At 41.8% G+C, this 18,577-nt stretch overlaps 2 protein-coding genes across 2 annotated transcripts; both read left to right on the forward strand.

Moving 5' to 3' along the window:
• The first annotated feature begins 4,566 nt into the window (after positions 1-4,566).
• LOC134625671 (transmembrane and immunoglobulin domain-containing protein 2-like) lies at positions 4,567-10,184 on the forward strand. The gene is made up of 4 exons (XM_063470927.1): positions 4,567-4,624; positions 5,004-5,363; positions 6,711-6,824; positions 10,093-10,184. Exons 1-4 carry the CDS (start codon positions 4,567-4,569, stop codon positions 10,182-10,184), a joined length of 624 nt encoding a protein of 207 aa, XP_063326997.1.
• A 5,803-nt stretch (positions 10,185-15,987) lies between these two features.
• Positions 15,988-17,815, forward strand: LOC134625646 (uncharacterized). The gene is made up of 2 exons (XM_063470902.1): positions 15,988-16,116; positions 16,539-17,815. The coding sequence occupies exon 2, from the start codon at positions 16,553-16,555 to the stop codon at positions 17,441-17,443; it is 891 nt and encodes a 296-aa protein (XP_063326972.1). The 5' UTR covers positions 15,988-16,116; positions 16,539-16,552; the 3' UTR covers positions 17,444-17,815.
• Positions 17,816-18,577: the final 762 nt, after the last annotated feature.

The raw sequence follows: 18,577 nt of genomic DNA on the forward strand, positions 1-18,577 counted from the left end.
TAAAACCAGGGTCAGTATGTTGATTTAAATCAATCAACACACCCGAGTTATACCAACGGTCAGAATCCTCACAGGAGGAGGAGGAGGAGCAATCTTCCACAATTGATCAGAGAAACAGCATTAGTGAAGTTTACAAATGATCTTCTCACTGCCTCTGACAGTGGACTCATCTTTCTGCTTCTTAACTCAGATCAAACTGAGGCTATTGAACTCTGTCCCTAAAATAATCTTAGAAATTTGGTATCTAACCAGAATTTTCAGGTTTCTGTGTGTAGCACCCAACTCAAGTAGCTCTGGATTAACCCTCGGTTAAGGTGGTGATAGTACTATGAGCGGGGCCCTGGGTACGTTACTTAATTTTACTGGTAAACAGGAGAAACAATAACTAACCAGTTTTAACCTTAGTACTTAGAAATCTTAATGTTGGCGGTGCCTCCACTTAGTGAAAATAATGAGTTCTGTTTAATCTTCACCAAGAATAATGAATTTATCTAACATGTTAAACCTCTTTTTTACCTTTTTAGTAACCCTTATCACTTATAAACTCTGTAAGTAATAATTATCACACAACACAAAACTTTAAATTCAAATTGTAAGATTTAGTCAAAATAAAATATGATTTAAATAAATAAAAAAAAATACAATACTCCAAGTATTGAAGTGTTTCCTTACAATTCCATTGAAGGTTTTCTTCTCTTCACAACTCACAGTCAATGTTTTAGAAACACATTTATCCAAAATATTCCCCTTTAAGTTCAGTTCAATTTTGTAACCTTTGTGAACTCACTCACTGAAACCGTTGCAGGCCTGATCGTTGCTCGGGCTCGTTGGACCAGAAAACACACAAATGGCCGCTTCACTTGTTAAACAAGCAGAAAACAAAACGCACGTGCTCAGGTCTACTCACAAATCCTTTGGCCTAAGTGCGAGGGCAAGCTGAGGGGCAGGCTCGGTTGGTGACCATGCGGCCTCCACTCGGCAACGTGGTTGGAATTAGCGGTATACCCGGGCTGCTGAGCACACTGGGACAAACACACGGAAATCCTATCCACAGCAGAAGAGTCCAGAGAATTCCTCTCGGTCCACTGTGCATTAGAAATTACTATTTAGTTCCATGGAGTAATCTGTAGCTTACATACTCGGCATACATAGCTATTACTGGCGCTAAAATGCTAACATGCTAACTCGCGATTAGCATCATACATTTTAAGTACTTATACATTCCGTTTAAGCTCAATATTAACTCTACATTCAGTACTCACTCATCACAGGGTAAAACAGTCCATAAACGTAGAACGTAGACTCTGCATCCACGGCTATTATTTTACTATTCTCCCGTTAGCTCTGGTACACAACCTCCTCCGGTAACGTGCTGCTGCCGACTCTCACTAGCTTAGTTAGTGTTTTTTCCTTCGCCTCACTTAGATCCCGCCTTCCTTACGTCTGATTGGACAATAGGTTTACATCAACCAATGGGATAAAGGAAAATACAAGATTGACAACCTAAAATGAACTTGTAAAACAACTTGAAACAATACAAAGTTTTCCTTGTTTCACATTAGATAACAAACCTTTGGTTTTCTCACAACTTTTGACTCCATGAACACTTAAATTATGATTGACTTCTATTTCGTGTGATTTTAAACACGTTTTTAATGCATTTGAACTCTTTTTTGTCTTTTTAAACAAATATATGAAATATTTACAATAAAGTCTCTACATGACAATATTTATATCCTTTTAACCTGTAGAGTCTAAAATAGATATTTGAGACCAGGTTACATGTGTTTGATTTGAGTAGATTTTTTTTTTTACTGCTTTTACTTCCTACATATATAAACAAATATCTGTACTTTGTACGGCTCAGATTTCAGAACAGACTCGTCACTTTTGGTTTAATGGACTTGGGTCGGTTTATTATTTGACACTGTGAGCTTCCAAACATCAAACCGATCTGAGCTTAAATAGAAACACGTGAAGGGAAATCCTGTTCAGCCGGTGTTGCAGAACTGTGACACAGTCAGGAGTTACAGTGGGAGGTGTTTTCCTCTTCTTTCTTTTTTTTGACACAGCACCAGAACAAGTGCAGGTTGTGTTTGTGGTTGTTGAGCATCTAACTGGCCCTACAGAAGAGGAGCGAGCATAAAGGGAGCATTTCTGCTGCATTTCATCTGAAATGCAACGTTTCGATGAACTCAACACACATCAGCAAACAAACAAACTGTGTGTGTGCAGTTTATCTCACAGTGTGTTGCAGCTGGACCTTCAGCTGCAGGACGTGGTTTGCCCAAGACACCAGAACAGGGAAGTGATGCACACACACATACACACACACACACACACACACGCATGCTGACACAATGAAGAATGCGTTGCAAACAAGCGCACATGCTAATACACAGAAGAATGCCACACACACACACAGACACACACACACAGACACACACACAGACAGACACAGACACACACAGACACACACAGACACACACACAGACAGACACACACACAGACAGACACACAGACAGACAGACACACAGACAGACACACACACAGACACACACACACAGACACACACACACACACACACAGACACACACACACAGACACACACACACAGACACACAGACACACACACACACAGACACACACACACACAGACACAGACACACACACAGACACACACACACACACAGACAGACACACACAGACACACACACACACACACAGACACAGACAGTCACAGACACACACACAGACAGACACACACAGACACACACAGACACACACACAGACAGACACACACACACACAGACAGACAGACACAGACACACACAGACAGACAGACACAGACACACACAGACACACACAGACAGTCACACACACACAGACACACACACAGACACACACAGACACACACACAGACACACACACAGACACACACAGACACACACACACACAGACACAGACACACACAGACACACACACAGACAGACACAGACACACACAGACACACACACAGACACACTGAGAGTAACAGTACAGACCCGGGGCAGAAACACTCCAGGAATAAAACACTGAGATGTTTCATCTGACAGTAATAATAATAATAATAATAATAACAGCAAACATTTTTGTTGTGTGAACTGTGCAGCTGCCAACAAGAACATTTCTCTGTGCATTCAGGTGGAAGTATGACATCTACTATGTTACTCTGAGCACTTGTGGGCAACCAGTAAATATGATGTGGGGGAAATGAACGGGGGCAGTGACTCTTAGGTCTGAGTTCAGACCAAGTAAACATCAGTAACCAGTTCAAGCCAGAAACAGTCAGTGCAGCGCCGTCATGACACCCGAAGTTCTAATAACCCATATTGTTCCACCAGGATGGGAAACTTCAGCGTCATTAATCTGTCTGATGGTTTTTTGTGTTCTTGGGTTGATCCTGCCGGTTAGTTTTGTTTGTTTTGTCTTTCTAAGAGCATGACAGCCTTTGTGCTTGGACATGTCCCAAACCAGGACTGATATTTATTTATTTTTGGAACAGTGCACTTAAAGAGAACCTGTCAGGTGTCATCCCTGCAGGGGTGATATTTTTTGTGTTAATGATGTATTATTATTATTATCATTATTATTATTATTATACATTTTATTTGAAAGCACCTTTCAGCACACTCAATGACACTGTACACAGCTGAATAATGAAAGCAACATCAACGTAAGAAGTTTACACAATCATAAAATCGTAAGACAGATTTCAAATAGCAGAGTGGAGAGGTTATGTGGGATAAGCTATTTTGAACAGGTGAGTTTTGAGTCTACACTTAAAAAAGAGAGAAGGAAGTGATATTCCTTATATCAGGAGGAAGGGAATTCCAGAGTGGAGGAGCAGAGCAGCTGAAAGCGCCCCATGGTGGCGAGACGGGGGGAGGGGACAGAGAGAGACAGGGAGGAAGAAGATCTGAGACACGGAGATGGTGATCTGGGCCAAATCAGAGAGAAATGGAGGAGATGAATAGATTTAATATCAGCTCTCTTTTAAGCAGGCGTGCACGATTACAGCGGGCTTTGGAGAAACTCACTGATCAGATGGTGAGTCCTGAGTCTGAAAGAGTCCGTCTCACTTCATTAATGACGTCACTCATGCTGTCTGAAGCCATCAGTGACCAAGATAACAGAATCAACCAAGATCACATCTCCTGATGTTGCTCCCACAAAGGCTAACTCACAGTCAGCTTTAATGAGACTTCTTTATCATAAATATATTTTTACTCATTCTTTTCTGGTCTTTTACTTTACTGTGATCAGATTTTATGTTCTCTGTATTAGGAACAGAATAAAAGTGGATTTTTGAATCACCTTCATCAGCCGTGAGAAGAGAGAGGTGTGTGGTCTAAACCACAACTGCTCTATAGCTGAGTGCTGTCTGAGGGATGAACAGAAGCTGTGGGTCTCCAGAGATGTTTTAAAGATAACAGCACACAGGATGTTTCTGCTGTGGACGTATGTTTGAGTGGGTGGTGGGAGGGACTCAGAGATGAAGTGACGGTAATGAAACAGTCCGCAAACATGAAGCTCGTGCTAAGAAGTCTGCTTCTCACCTCGTTCTGCACCATCTCATCTTGGAGTGAGTAGAAACACAGCCTAAGAATTTAACACCATATTTATATTTATTCATACTTACGTTCTTTTTAATTTCTTTGCTGAAAAGTAATGCAACATTTTATTGATAAGTGATAAATTAATGTATGTAGGAAGTCTGTAATTCTCCCCTCATTATGTCGGTGTTCAGAGCCCTAAGCAGCAGGACGAACCTATGACTTGAAATGAGACGTGACAACAACTGCATTTTTTTTAAATGTTGGTTTAAAAGAAAACCTGAAGACATGGTCATCTTTATTTATGATCTTTATTTCTTTTTTTTATGACAAAACACTCATTAAGTCACTGTAATGTATTTAAATGCTAGTCTCTTGTACTGACTCACATTTTTGTGTCTCTTGCAGCTGTTTCATCTGGCATGTTTGTTGTGACCCAGACTCCAGATGTTTCTGTCATGGAGGGAGAGACAGTAAACATCACCTGCTGCTGGACAGAAACGTTTGAAAGATTCAGCGTGGCCTGGCTGAAAAATCAAACACTAATTAGGAGAGAGAGCTACCCAAATCAATCTCAAGGGTCTCTGAAAAAGGAGGCAAAGATCTGCTCAACTTTGAACATTTCAAACATCGGAACAGAGGATTCAGGAACATACATCTGTAGAGTGATTGTGGAGATTCCATCTTTAACTGAGTCTAAAGGAAATGGGACCATCGTCACAGTCAGAGAGATGCATGTCACTGACTACAACAACCACACAGGCTCCAGTAAGTGAACAGCTGATACACAAAGTTGAGTTTGGTGACCAACACGCCTCCAAAATATGTGAACGTCTCCTTTTACAGATTAAACGCTGTCACATAAAAGTTTAGTCTGTTACGTGTCTGTGCTGTTACCGTACATGTGGCAGCCTTTGGTCGTCTGAAGGGACGATTAATAAACATTGGCCCTTTCTCAATTCTAAGTACGCAAGTACGTACTTGCGTTCTCGGTGAGACCGGACTCGCGGAGAACGCGAGCACGGACTCGCGATTTGTACAATTGGAACACCAGCGTACGTGATGATGTCACAGGTCCGGAGTTTTTACTGCCGTCCCCTCTTAATTTAACTGTGAGTAACATGTTATGAAGCTTAACTTTAATCACAGCCAAACCGGTTTACTCAGGAACAAATAAAACACTGAAATAAACCAAACATTAACATTTAGAAGTGATCTACGTGACTTATATATCATTGTTAACCTCAGTAGTGAAACCTCTATTAATAAAAATAGTGTACATGTACATACGTGTACATACCTTAATAAAAACAAGCAGGTGAGATGTTAGAACGCTTTTATTTCTATTCTAGTGGACACTCAATACAATAGACAGCTGCTGGGGTTTCTTTAACCTGAGTAGCGAAAAGACCGCGGGGGGGTTGAAAACGATGTGCCGGGAGTCCGCTGTTCTCGCCGGCTCTAGTGATCCTCGACCTCGCTGTCTGCTATGGAGCTGGCGGGTCACAGACGTCTCTGAAAACGTCGGAGCATGTTTGGAAATATATGATATCTTGATAAATCGAGCAGATATTTGAAGCTTAGACAGCTACATTCTCGCTTGAAAATAACTTAAAAGTTTATTTTGTGACCCAGAAAGAGTAATATTTAAAAGTTTTTAGCCACGCTGGTCCGCCATTGCCGCGTTTGAGTTTTGGACGAAATGCATTCTGGGATATTTAGCTGTACCAAGTCCACACAAGTCACCACCGATGCATGCTCGATAAAACAGGCGGATCGAGAACACATCCGGGACTTTTTTGCGTTCTCGGCTTGATGCGTACTTTGAATTGGAACAGTACTTGGTCTCCGACTGATGACGTATCACCAGTACACGAGAACGCAAGTACGCACAAGTACGCATATTGAGACAGGCCCATAGAATCATCGAAACCAGAGCAATTAAACTACCTGAATGTCTGTCAGCTGAAAACCTTCAAACTTACAGACGTCTGTGACGACTGGCTTAGAAACATGTGAGTGTGTGAATCTACTAAAAAAGGTTTTGTTTTAGTGAAACTACGGTGATGATAAAGAACAAATGAAGAGCTGAGCTTTGTTTTGTGTGAATTTCAGCTCCTTCATCATCGACTGTCATCTTCATCCTGAGGAGTCTGCCCTTCATTCTTCTTGTTCTGATCTTCTGCTGCTTTAGAAACAACTGGACCACATCACAGCGTCACAACACAGGTGCACTACAACACATCTTAACCAGACTCTGTTACTGTTCATGTGTTTTGTGGTTCTTGTAGTTTGTCGGTGTGAGTTGGTGTTTGTTGGCGCGTCGCTTTGGTCCAGACTGAAGTACCAACGATGGGATTTTATATTCACGCTCCTCAGAGGATAACCCTGTCCCTGAGGTTTGGGGGGTTTTAGTGATGACTACAACTTTTACTACTGAAAACTACGGATTATTTTCCCAATGAGATCGTCTGAAACTTTTCTTCATAGAGAAATGTTTGACTAAATATCTTAAAGGTACCATCAAACTTTAATTTATTCATTTTTAAAGCTAATTACTAAAGACAAGACAGATGTTACCAAGGTAACAGGCTAGCTTAAGGTGGCTAACATTAGTAGTTTTACTAATGGTGTTTTTTGTATTGTAAGGTAAAGACCCTACAGTGATGTAGGGTCTTTACCTTACAATACAAAAAACACCATGTCCATCTTTTATACGCTCTATGGTTAAAACTAAATTTGGTTTCAAATTATTAACGCTAATGTAAAAAAAACAGAAGACCAAAGCTACATCGTGTCATGAGTGATGTGCAGACTCTGTCACGGTGAGTTGTGTGGCTGTCAGCGGCTGGACCCACGTGCAGGACTCGGAGACAGAACATTAACTTAAACGGCAGCTTTATTGCTCGTGAGACACGCTTGGCAATATATAAACAACAACTTAAACTAACTAGACTGCAAATGCATATGACTTTAACCTGAAGGTAGACGACCATGAATACACACACAACAAACGTGGAGGACGCAACAACAGGCAGGGAAAAACACATGGCTTAAATACATACTGAGGTAATTAGGGAATGTGAAACAGGAGGAGAGCACAGCTGGGACTCATCACAAGACAAGGGGAGGCGAAACTCAACACACTGACATAGAACACAGACTTTCAAAGTAAAACAGGAAACTGAACAGAAGTAACAGAACCACAACCTAAGAACTAGAACACAAGAAATGCCAAGGAACTAGGGATACTAGCGACAGAAATCAAAACACATCATGAAATCAAGGAAAACTAATACAAACAGAAAAACACTGAGTCCACAGACTCAGGACCGTAACAGACTCGGTGATACATAGAGTGATGCAGACAACAGTGGCAGGAAATGAGCTTAACAGGAAACGAGCGGTTTATTTAGACGGATTGCAAAAGTGCAAAAACACAAAATAGGAACTAAAAAACTCTAGGACTATGGCGTTATTTTAGTGCCTCTATTCTGAGCACACATTTAAAAAAAAAATGTGCAAGCGCAAATGCAAGAAATGCATTTCAGTGTTTGCTGTTATCCATATACACACACCATAACAGCCCCTCTCACTCAGGTCTCTACTCTGTGTGCTCACAGACATCTGCCGACCTGCTCTCAGTGTTTCTCAGTGCTCATCAGCTTGCTAGCTACTGCATTCCGCATTTTTGGTTAGTATGTTTCATTATTTTATTTTAAAATATATCATTTTTTAAGACCATTGTTGGTTTTAATCTAGTTTAAACTAAACCACTCCAATGGATTTAGCTACATTCTGGACCGTGTTTGCGGAATGCAGTAGCTAGCAAGCTGATTGGAGACCGTAACAGCCAATCAGAATTCTTGCATTCAAGTCTGTGATTGGTTGGTACTGTGGCACATTTATTAAGTGTGCAGGGAGCAAAGATGTTGTGAGTGCAAACGACACACTGAGAGCAGGTCGGCAGATGTCTGTGAGCACACAGAGTAGAGACCTGAGTGAGAGGGGCTGTTATTGTGTGTGTATATGGATAACAGCAAACACTGAAATGCATTTCTTGCACGCAGAAATGATTTTTTTTTCACTCAAATTAAACTTTTCTTCGCTCAAAATAATTTTCTCCTCAAAGTTCAACATTTGCGCTTGCAAATTTTTTTTACATGCGCTCAGAATAGAGGCACAAAAATAACGCCATATAGACACAAGGACAGCTGAACAGATGCTCTGACAAGGAACAGAGGAAAACAGGCAGTGGAGACACACAGGGGCCGTTTATCAATGCCCAAGTACGCGAGTACGTACTCGCGTTCTCGGTGAGTACGTACTCGCCGAGAACGCACGGGAGTACGTACCCGCCGAGAACGCGAGCACGGACTCGCGATATGTACAATTGGAACACCTGCGTACGTGATGATGTCACAGGTCCGGAGTTTTTACTGCCGTCCCCTCTTAATTTAACTGTGAGTAACATGTTATGAAGCTTAACTTTAATCACAGCCAAACCGGTTTACTCAGGAACAAATAAAACACTGAAATAAACCAAACATTAACATTTAGAAGTGATCTAAGTGACTTATATATCATTTTTAACCTCAGTAGTGAAACCTCTATTAATAAAAATAGTGTACATGTACATACGTGTACATACCTTAATAAAAACAAGCAGGTGAGATGTTAGAACGCTTTTATTTCTATTCTAGTGGACACTCAATACTATAGACAGCTGCTGGGGTTTCTTTAACCTGAGTAGTGAGAAGTCCGCGAGCGGGGGAGGGGGGGGGGGGGGGTGGGGGGTTGAAAACGATGTGCCGGGAGTCTGCTATTGAGTTTTGGACGAAATGCATTCTGGGATATATAGCTGTCCCAAGTCTACACTGATGCATGCTCGATAAAACGGGCGGATCGAGAACACATCCGGGACTTTTTCGCGTTCTCGGCTTGATGCGTACTTCGAATTGGAACAGTACTTGGTCTCCGACTGATGACGTATCACGAGTACACGAGAACGCAAGTACGCACAAGTACGCATATTGATAAACGCCCAGGAACACAGCTGAACTGATTAAGAGACAAAGGAAGTAAAATTTAAGACACTACACAAGGAGCACAAGCTCACCAAAGTAAAACAGGAAGCAGCAGGGCACAAAGACCAGGAGTCGACCTACAGGAGTTCCAGAATAATCTGTGAGACGTAAACTTAACGACTCAAAGAAGTTAAACACTCATGAAGTCCAGGACGGTGACTCATCGTAGCAAACAGCGCTGTGAATGTGTTTCATTTACACTGTAACTCTGTTACTTTTGATAACATTCAATTATAAACTTATAGCTTTAAAATACGTGTTTTTATTCTTCTGTATCAGCTGTGGTGAAGTTATTTTGCAACCACAGAACATGTTGTCACAGCATCATCAGTTATAATCTTGTTAAATTACAAACACGTGCATCACTGTGAACATGCAAAGTGTAGCTCATGGCCTCGTTCATGTTTCAGCTGCTGGAAGTGAAAGCATGTCTGCCCAGAGAGGAGAGCAAGACGAAGAAGCAGGAAGAAGTGAGAGAGGAAAAGTGGAAACACGGCTGTAGAAACTTTACACACTTGTTCAGTGTTTTTGGTTTTGTGTTAAATTTATCTGATGATTCCAAAAACACTGCTGATTAAAAATGACTGATTGACTTTTGACTGATTGTCTCATTTAATGAATAAATTAATACTTATCATATTAAACTCCTCTGGGTTACCATAGTAACATGACCAGCAAAGATGCTTTGGCATGCAGACTGGAGCACCAGGGATCAAACCACCGACCTTTCTATCGTCAGGTGACCTGCTCCACCTCCTGAGCCCCACTTCTCATGACAAATGACGCACTTTTCCCTTTCTGTTATTCTCACTGACACTTGAGGATTCATCATGTTTGATCAGAGGTTTTCTTATCACGTCTCTGTTCTGTGTTCGGCACAGATTACACAACACTGACAAAATGTTGGGGAGTCTGTGTAAACAGTGTTTCTGTGATGACTGCAGCTCACTGTCCTGATCGTTCCCTCTGTTACCGTCCTCTCTGTTAAACATGTGCTCTTTGCTGTGTGTGATATTAGCATGACCTTTGCTCCAGTTTATCCCCGGGTCCTATCATGCTCTGCAGCTCTGTGGGTAAAACTGAAAACACTTTGTTTCCTGAGCTGCTGCTTATTCTGCAGCCACAAGATGTGCCAAGGCTCAGGGAGGGGGCAGCTATGTGACCAGTTCGGGTGAGAGAAAGAAGACATAAAAGACGTGCTGTGGAAGAGCCAGATATGAATAGTAAAACTTGGTTAAATCACGTGGAAAAAGGTGCCACGATTAAATTGTGTTCATCCAACAACAGATTTTTTTGAGTGTAACTAAGGGAGGATTCAGGGTCACCTGGTCCAGCCCTAACTATATGCTTTAGCAAAAAGGAAAGTTTGAAGCCTAATCTTAAAAGTAGAGATAATGTCTGTCTCCCAAATCCAAACTGGAAGCTGGTTCCACAGAAGAGGGGCCTGAAAACTGAAGGCTCTGCCTCCCATTCTACTTTTAAATACTCTAGGAACAACAAGTGAGCCTGCAGTGTGAGAGCGAAGTGCTCTAATAGGGTGATATGGTACTACAACAGGGGTCCCCAACTCCTAGACTCCGGTCCAAATCCAGACCCCAAGAGGATTTTGTCTGGACCACAAAGCAGTTTCTCATTTAACGTGTAGTTGGATATTTTATTCCTGCCAGCTGCCGTGGCTGACTTTTGAACCGGCGCGACAGGCAGGTATGCAGGTTAGCATCATGCTGGTCCACTCTCCCAGCCAGCTGTTGGAGGTAATGCACCACCCACTGCCAATAAAATGACAAAGAAGAACAAGCTCTGTGGGTATGCGGGTTGATAGGTTACTAGGTTACTGGGAGCTTGCGCTTGCTGAGTGGATGAGTGAGTAAAAGAAGATGGATTTGTCAAAAATACTTATAAAGTTATAAAGAGTGGAAATCTGAAGAGCTGTTATGAAACCAAACATAAGAACTTCAACTGTCCGCCTGGGTCTGACGGTAGAACAAGAAGAATAAATCACTGACTCGAAAATGATAAAGAGTGAATGGAAGCTGCAGCAGAAACACTTTTAGATGGAAAAGTAAGAAAACAACTTTAGGAAAAGGTGAAGCAAATTCCCGTGGCTGCCACAAACACAAAATGGCGAGGAGAACTGTCATCTCAAAATGAACAGACCCAGCTGGACTGTGCTGTTCAAAGTGCTCCATGCATAGCGTTAGCAGCTGATGAATCAGCAGATGTGAATGCCCAGCTTTTGGTATATGTCGGATTAAAGAGAGTTTAAGCTTCTGTGGAGGATGTTTTAACGTGCAGAGGAGAGGACATTTACTCAGAAACAAAAGAAAAGTTAACTGAAAGAGAGATCAGTGTGAAAAATGTTGTCTCTATTACCACTGATGGGTCAAAGGAGCAGTTACTCGACTAAAAGAGGACAACCCGAACCTGTTATCATACCACTGTGTTATCCACATGCCTGTTCTATGCTCCTCACTCTCAGAGGAATACAGAGAGGCAATGAATACAGTCACTGAACTTGTTAACCTTCTCTGTGCTTCTTCATCTCATCAGCATCACCTGCTTCACAGGTGAACGACTCACTCCTGCACCGCAATGTCAGGTAACTAAGCAAAGGCCGAGTGCTGGCACGCTTCTGGGGCTACGACCAGTGTTGGTCAAGTTACTTGAAAAAAGTAATTAGTTAGTAATTACTGATTACTTCTCCAAAAAAGTAATCCCATTACTTTACTGATTACTTATTTTCAAAAGTAATTAGTTACTTTTTAAAACCATGATACACAACCTGAATATGTAACAAAGCAACAGACCTTTCAGCATAATCCATCATATAAAACTGAATCAGATGGAAAACCTCTTTCTAAAAATTGTTTTATTAGTTTTAATCTTTTAACTTTACACATGTTGCATTAAGCAAAAATTTAATTATATGCACCTATCACTGACTTGAAGAAATTCTTTAACATTTAAACTTATTTTCTGCATATTCCAGCATATAACATAAAATCATGTTTTGTGTTTACACTCTTTCAAATAGATGCAAGTAAAACACAGCAGAAAATAAATCAAATCAAAGACTCAGCTGTTGCTCTTAAATCTATTGTCACCTTTTTAGCAGGAGTGGGGCGGGTGGAGGTTTCCAACGCAGGGACTCCAGCAACACTTAAAAGTAAAGAGGACCAACGCGTTTCGGCTTGTGGCCTTGTGACGTTGGGTTGTGTTCGGTGGTTGAGAGGAGGCAGCAGAAACTTTAGCAGGATAGTAGGAAGAATACACGATCACACTGGTACTGGGAATGCCACAGCGGATCCTTTGATGCACCTTCGCTTCATCAGCCATACAAGGCCCAGTTCAGTGACTGCTGCTTATCAAACATGACACAGTGTTCACACAACCCGTAACGTTGCAAAAGTTTACTAAAGAGGTAAAACATGTAAAGTCCGTTTTTGTCACAACAACAAAGTCACAAGGCCATTCTGCTCTTGCAGTTTCTGGAGGAGAAGAAGAACATGGATAGAATGTTCTTGTTGTTCATCACACCTCAATGATTTCCATTTGTGATTATCATGAAAGAACAGCTCTGTGTGTGATGACAGCTGTCCAGTCTTCTCAGAGAAAACTTGACATTTTAAAACAGGATCTTCAGCAGGACTGTGCACGTTTTCCCTCAGTGAAAGAAATCCAGGCTGCTAACATTACCTCACATGCTGCATTTGTACAAAAACTGACTGAAAACTTTAAGGATCACTTTGATGGCTTCGCTTTGGAAGGTCAGCTCCACCTTTTCATGAAGAATCCCTTTCTAGTGAAAAATATCACTGCATTCTCACAGGAGGATGTGCATGTCTATAAATGGGTGGATGGAGGTTCTCTGCAAATGAAACTTGTGTATTTACAAGCTGATATACAGGAGCAATGTGTAGCGTCTGATCCTGCTGGATGCAGACTGTGCCAAAGACTACGTTTCCAGGACTTACCAAAGTTGCAGAGTAAACCTTAACCATGTTTTGATCCACATGCAGTTGTGAATCAGCCTTCTCAGCTGTTAGCATGATTAAAAACAAACTTCGCTCACAGCTGAGTAATGAACATTTGCATACATGCTTAAGAACTGCATGGACCCCATTTCACCCAGAGTTTAAAATGCCGGCTGCAAATGTCCCTCAGTGAGAGCCAGCACTGTGCTTTAAGTTACACTGTGATGAGTTTGTCAGACATTTGTCTGCACAGTTTAAAGCACTTCTTCATTTTCCTGAATATTGAGGATTTTGTTAGGAGACTCTATTGCACCATAATGTTAGTTTATATAGATGTTGCAAAAATTATTGGATAATTTCAGTGTTAAACTGTTTTTGTTTAATATTGGTGGTTGAACTGGTCTGCACTTTTCTATTCAGCAGGTGATTTAATGGGCAATGAACAAAGAATAATTGATCAGCAGTTACAAGAAAAAATCTGTTAAGTGTCAAACTGACTTTTACAATAAACTGCAGAACTCTGAGCTGTTTGTCTGGAGTCTGCAGCGTCTCTGCTGCTCTCGTGGATTTATTCAGTCTAAAATAGCAGCAGTGCCGCCACAGCACCATCTAGTGGTGGTTTGACCAAAATTAAGCGTCACGTCTTTAATCGTGTGTTCCTGTTCTTCAGGTTCAGGGGAACAAACCTTTAAAAGTCCTGTTTCACTATCACCTGGTTTGTTTTTCATCTTTATGGTTAATATTTATTATAGTTTTTGCTGCACTACATCAGAACTGTACGTTTCCAAAGATGAGCTTCAGTGAGTCAGCGACAGAAATTTGTTGATATTATATTATTATATTTAGAACAATTTCAGCACATTCACTAAGTAAAGTTTTTATAAAGTATTTTTGCACTTTTACATAACAAAGCACTGTGCAAAGAAATAAAAGCTAGGAATAATCACAGTAAACGATCATAGAATATGAAAATGCAACTGATAGCAATACAGACTGAGTTTAAACACACAAGACAACAATGAAAGAACAGATGGTAAAAAGAAAGAAAGTTATAATCAATAAGAATAATCACAGACTGAAACACTCTGAACCCCACAGGCTGTACAAACACAGGCGTGGATGTCAGGCACAGGGACATTTGATATTTTGATGATTTGAACTGCTCTAACTGTGCTGCTTCTTTTGTTCTCATCATGCATTTGTCTTAATACATTTTCATAAAACAGAAAGTTTTATTGCATTCAGAATAAAGCGTTTTAATTTCAGCACCATGGACAGCGCATAAGCTCCACGCTCTGTGACCACATCAGATCAGTCACACAAACGCACAGCTTTGTCTTACTGATCACAACCTTCAGCTTTGTTGTTCGGGAACCTTTTCAGAGCCACGTGAAAAGCACAAAGCTGATGTATCTGTGATTGTAGAGTGAAATATTTTACACTGTAATCCATGTAGTGCTTTACATAAGCATGAGAATGTTTACATGAATATATATTTAGGAGACTATAAAATCTTAGTAATGTGCACTCCCTTATTACAGTCCAGTACTGATTAGAAGAAGAAACACAGAGCTCAGCATTGACGTCAGAGGAAAACTGAAAATAATTGAGAAGAAAATGACAAATACAAAGTTGAGAAAAAGACTGAGTCATGGTCACTGAAGATGGGAGAGATCATGCACAAAAATAAGTTTCAGAGATAAGAATGAAATCCAGTTTCTCACAATAGCACAAGTTATTTAAAATAAAGTCTTATTCAGCAACAGTGAGGCCGTTAATCAGCATCACTTCAGCACAGACCACCAACATAATAATCTGACTGGGTCTCATTGGGATGCTAAGTTAAACCAAGACAAAGAAAATTAGAAGTGTGGTTAAAGTCAAAGTCTCTGCTGAGAGCAGACACCCATAAGGAGGTGATTACAGGAGTACACATGAGTGTAACCCTAACAGTACAGCAAAGCAGCAGTCCGTCCATTTAAGAGGCTGATTAATATTTAACATGAAAATAGCACATAAGCTAACCAGCTCTGGTCCGGTTCTGCTGGCAGCTGCTGAGGTGAGCTGGCTGAAAACATCGGCTCGACGTTACAAAGAGCCTTTTTGATACTGAACAGGCCAGAAATCTGACTTAAGCCACAATATTCACACACACGAGTACGTCAGAACTGTTCGTACAGTTTGGACTGTCGAGTCATGAAACACTGAAATCATTAACGTGAATCAACAATCAGACCTTCAGGTGTAACAGATGCAGTGATGTGAACGTTATCCAAAGCCTATATTTAAGCACAGACTCAGCTGACCTGTGATCAGTGCTGTATCCTGGATATGATGATGGAGAGGAAAGAAGGAGGGAACGAGAGCAGCAGCTCCTCCTCTGTGAGTCTGACTCAGCAGCTGAAGCCTCTGAGTCCACATCGAGGATCCTGATAAACACTGAGCAGCTCATCCTCTCAGGTAATATTGATAATCTGATCGAAGCTCTGTGTATTTTACTCAGATGAAAATGAGCAGAGAAGCAGCGAGCGTCTCTAACGACCTTTTTCAAAGATGGATCGTGTTTCAGAAAAGACTCGCAGTAGACAAAGATCTGCAAGAAGCTGACAGCACAAAGCTGCTGCAGCTTTATTTGTTGTTTAAGGTGAAGCGAAATCTAAAAAACAACCACCTGAGCTTCATGGATCAGGCAGCTCATTATGGCACGACAGCATCGAGCTAGCCAAAAGATTTTTATCAAACAGCACGTTAGCTCACGACACAGAGCTCCTGTGTTTGCTGTTAGAGGTGAAATCCTGCAGAGGCCCAGGGACGACCCGGAAGCCTCCAGGGTTCAGACATGTCACAGATGTTTCATCAGTCTCACTTTTTGTATGTTTCAGAGCGAAGCAGCAGAATGGATCTGAGAATGTCTAGAGAGATGAAGAAGAAGAATACAGAGGAGGCTCTGAGAAAAATGATGAAGACGTGCGTGAAACGTCCAGATTTGATGGTGAATGAAGCCATAGTGAAGTTCTGCAGCACGTCTTCATCAGATGCCCTCGAGCAGCACCTCAGCAAGACCAAAGAGCAGAGCCATCCCGTTGATGATTGGCTCAAGGATCTCGCTGAGAAGCTGGCTGATCTGTCAGGTAGTGTCAAGCTGGCGGGGCTCGGAGCGCTGGCCTTCGCCATCTTCATCGACATCATTTCAAGCTCAGAGAGCACAAAGGAGGCTCTGCGGTGCGTCTTTGCAGAGGAGAAGGCCTCTGAGGTGTGGGATCAGATTGACGAGTGTCTGAAGAGATGCATGATGCACACGAATGATGACGCAGAGCTCATAAACAACATCAGACGGATCCAGCACCAGCTGAGCGCCGCGCTCACCAAGCTGAAGAACTCCATGATGAGGGACGGACAGATGTCGTCACGAGCTCTGAGGGCCTGGGTGAACGGAGCCGCCTTCCACATCCAGGTGCGGATCCACCTGGTGCGACTGGGAGGGCTACAGACCTGCGGACCTGTGGAGACTCTCATCTCTGTGTATGAATGCGATCTTGAGCTGCTGTTCGAAAAGCACAAGATGGAGAATAAATACGACCTGGACATGGAACGTTTTAAAAAATTTATTTCAGAAGAGGGTTCAAGTACAGCGATTGCTGTTGCCCTTTTCCCACTTTCTGAAAGGTTAAAGATTTATTATGAGGAAAATTACGACAGCCAGAAGAAGCAGATTAAGCAGCACTTCAGCAAAGTCAGAGAGGATCTGCCACAGCTGGTCAGTCAGAGGGCTCACCTGAGTGTGTAGGAGTTCACCTGATTCGTGATTTCACTCGTTTTGTGTTAAAAAAATATATATGTGGTTAATTATGATTATAAGACTGAAGTTAACCCGCTCGCATTTAAAGCCAGTTATCCACGAGTCTGTCAGTGTCTGTGTTTCTGTCTGTGGGCACTCCAGGTGACAAACACCAACACTGGGGTCACTGAAAGGCCAATTATTTTCTTAATCGAGGAACAGAGTGTCAGGAAATTCCTAATTTTCAAAGTAAAGGTTCTGTTACATAGGGGGAAAAGGTAATTAAAGGAAATGGTCAGGATCCTTTAACGTTACACTTTTGCAAAACAATAGCCTTTGATAATCTGTTGGATGTTATCAATGATCTAAAGCTGTGAAACTGTTGTCTCCCTTCAGCTTATTAGCATGACGATAAATGTGTTTACTCTCCTAATAAACTCAACTGTAGAAACAACAGCAGAAGTGTGCTACATGTGGAGAAATGTGCATCACAGGGTTAACAGAGAGTACAACAAGGAGTGAGGCCAGGACACACTGACAGGGACGAAGGGAACTCAGGTCTGTGTAAACAGCGGGAACTAACTGGGGATAGGAGACAGACAGGGAACAGCACGCAGGTGAAGACAGTCGGACACACAGGAAGTCAAACTAAAAGTTAAACCTGCTGTCTGGAGCAGGCACACCCTTAAAAAGCACAGATGCAGTGCTGGGCTCTTCAGAGAGCGACGTGGTGGAGAGTTGCTCGCCTGAGGCCTCAGACTCACTGTGGAGAGGTTATTCTGCTCTGAGCCGCTCTGCAGCTCTGAATGTAGTCAGCAGCGCCGTCTAGTGGTGACCGACGGAAATGCGCTACTCTGACGTCTTACCTGTTCCTCAGGTTCAGGTACATACCTGTAAAATATCACCTTTTGCTTGTCACCTGTTGCTGTGTCAAACTACAAACATGTAGATTTTACTGCAATACAACAACACTGAAACTCAGAGCTCAGCATTAATCCAAACGTGATATAAGCGTGACCAAAACGTTCAAATAAAATAAAATAAAAACAGACTTCTTTGTTGGTTTGGAGGGAGACGCTCACCTTTCAGAACCACCTGCCTGCAGAAAAATGCTGCTGAAGCTTTGGTGCATCATCCATCAGC

The sequence above is a fragment of the Pelmatolapia mariae genome, linkage group LG4, assembly GCF_036321145.2.
Source record: "Pelmatolapia mariae isolate MD_Pm_ZW linkage group LG4, Pm_UMD_F_2, whole genome shotgun sequence".
Taxonomy (NCBI): Eukaryota; Metazoa; Chordata; class Actinopteri; order Cichliformes; family Cichlidae; genus Pelmatolapia; species Pelmatolapia mariae.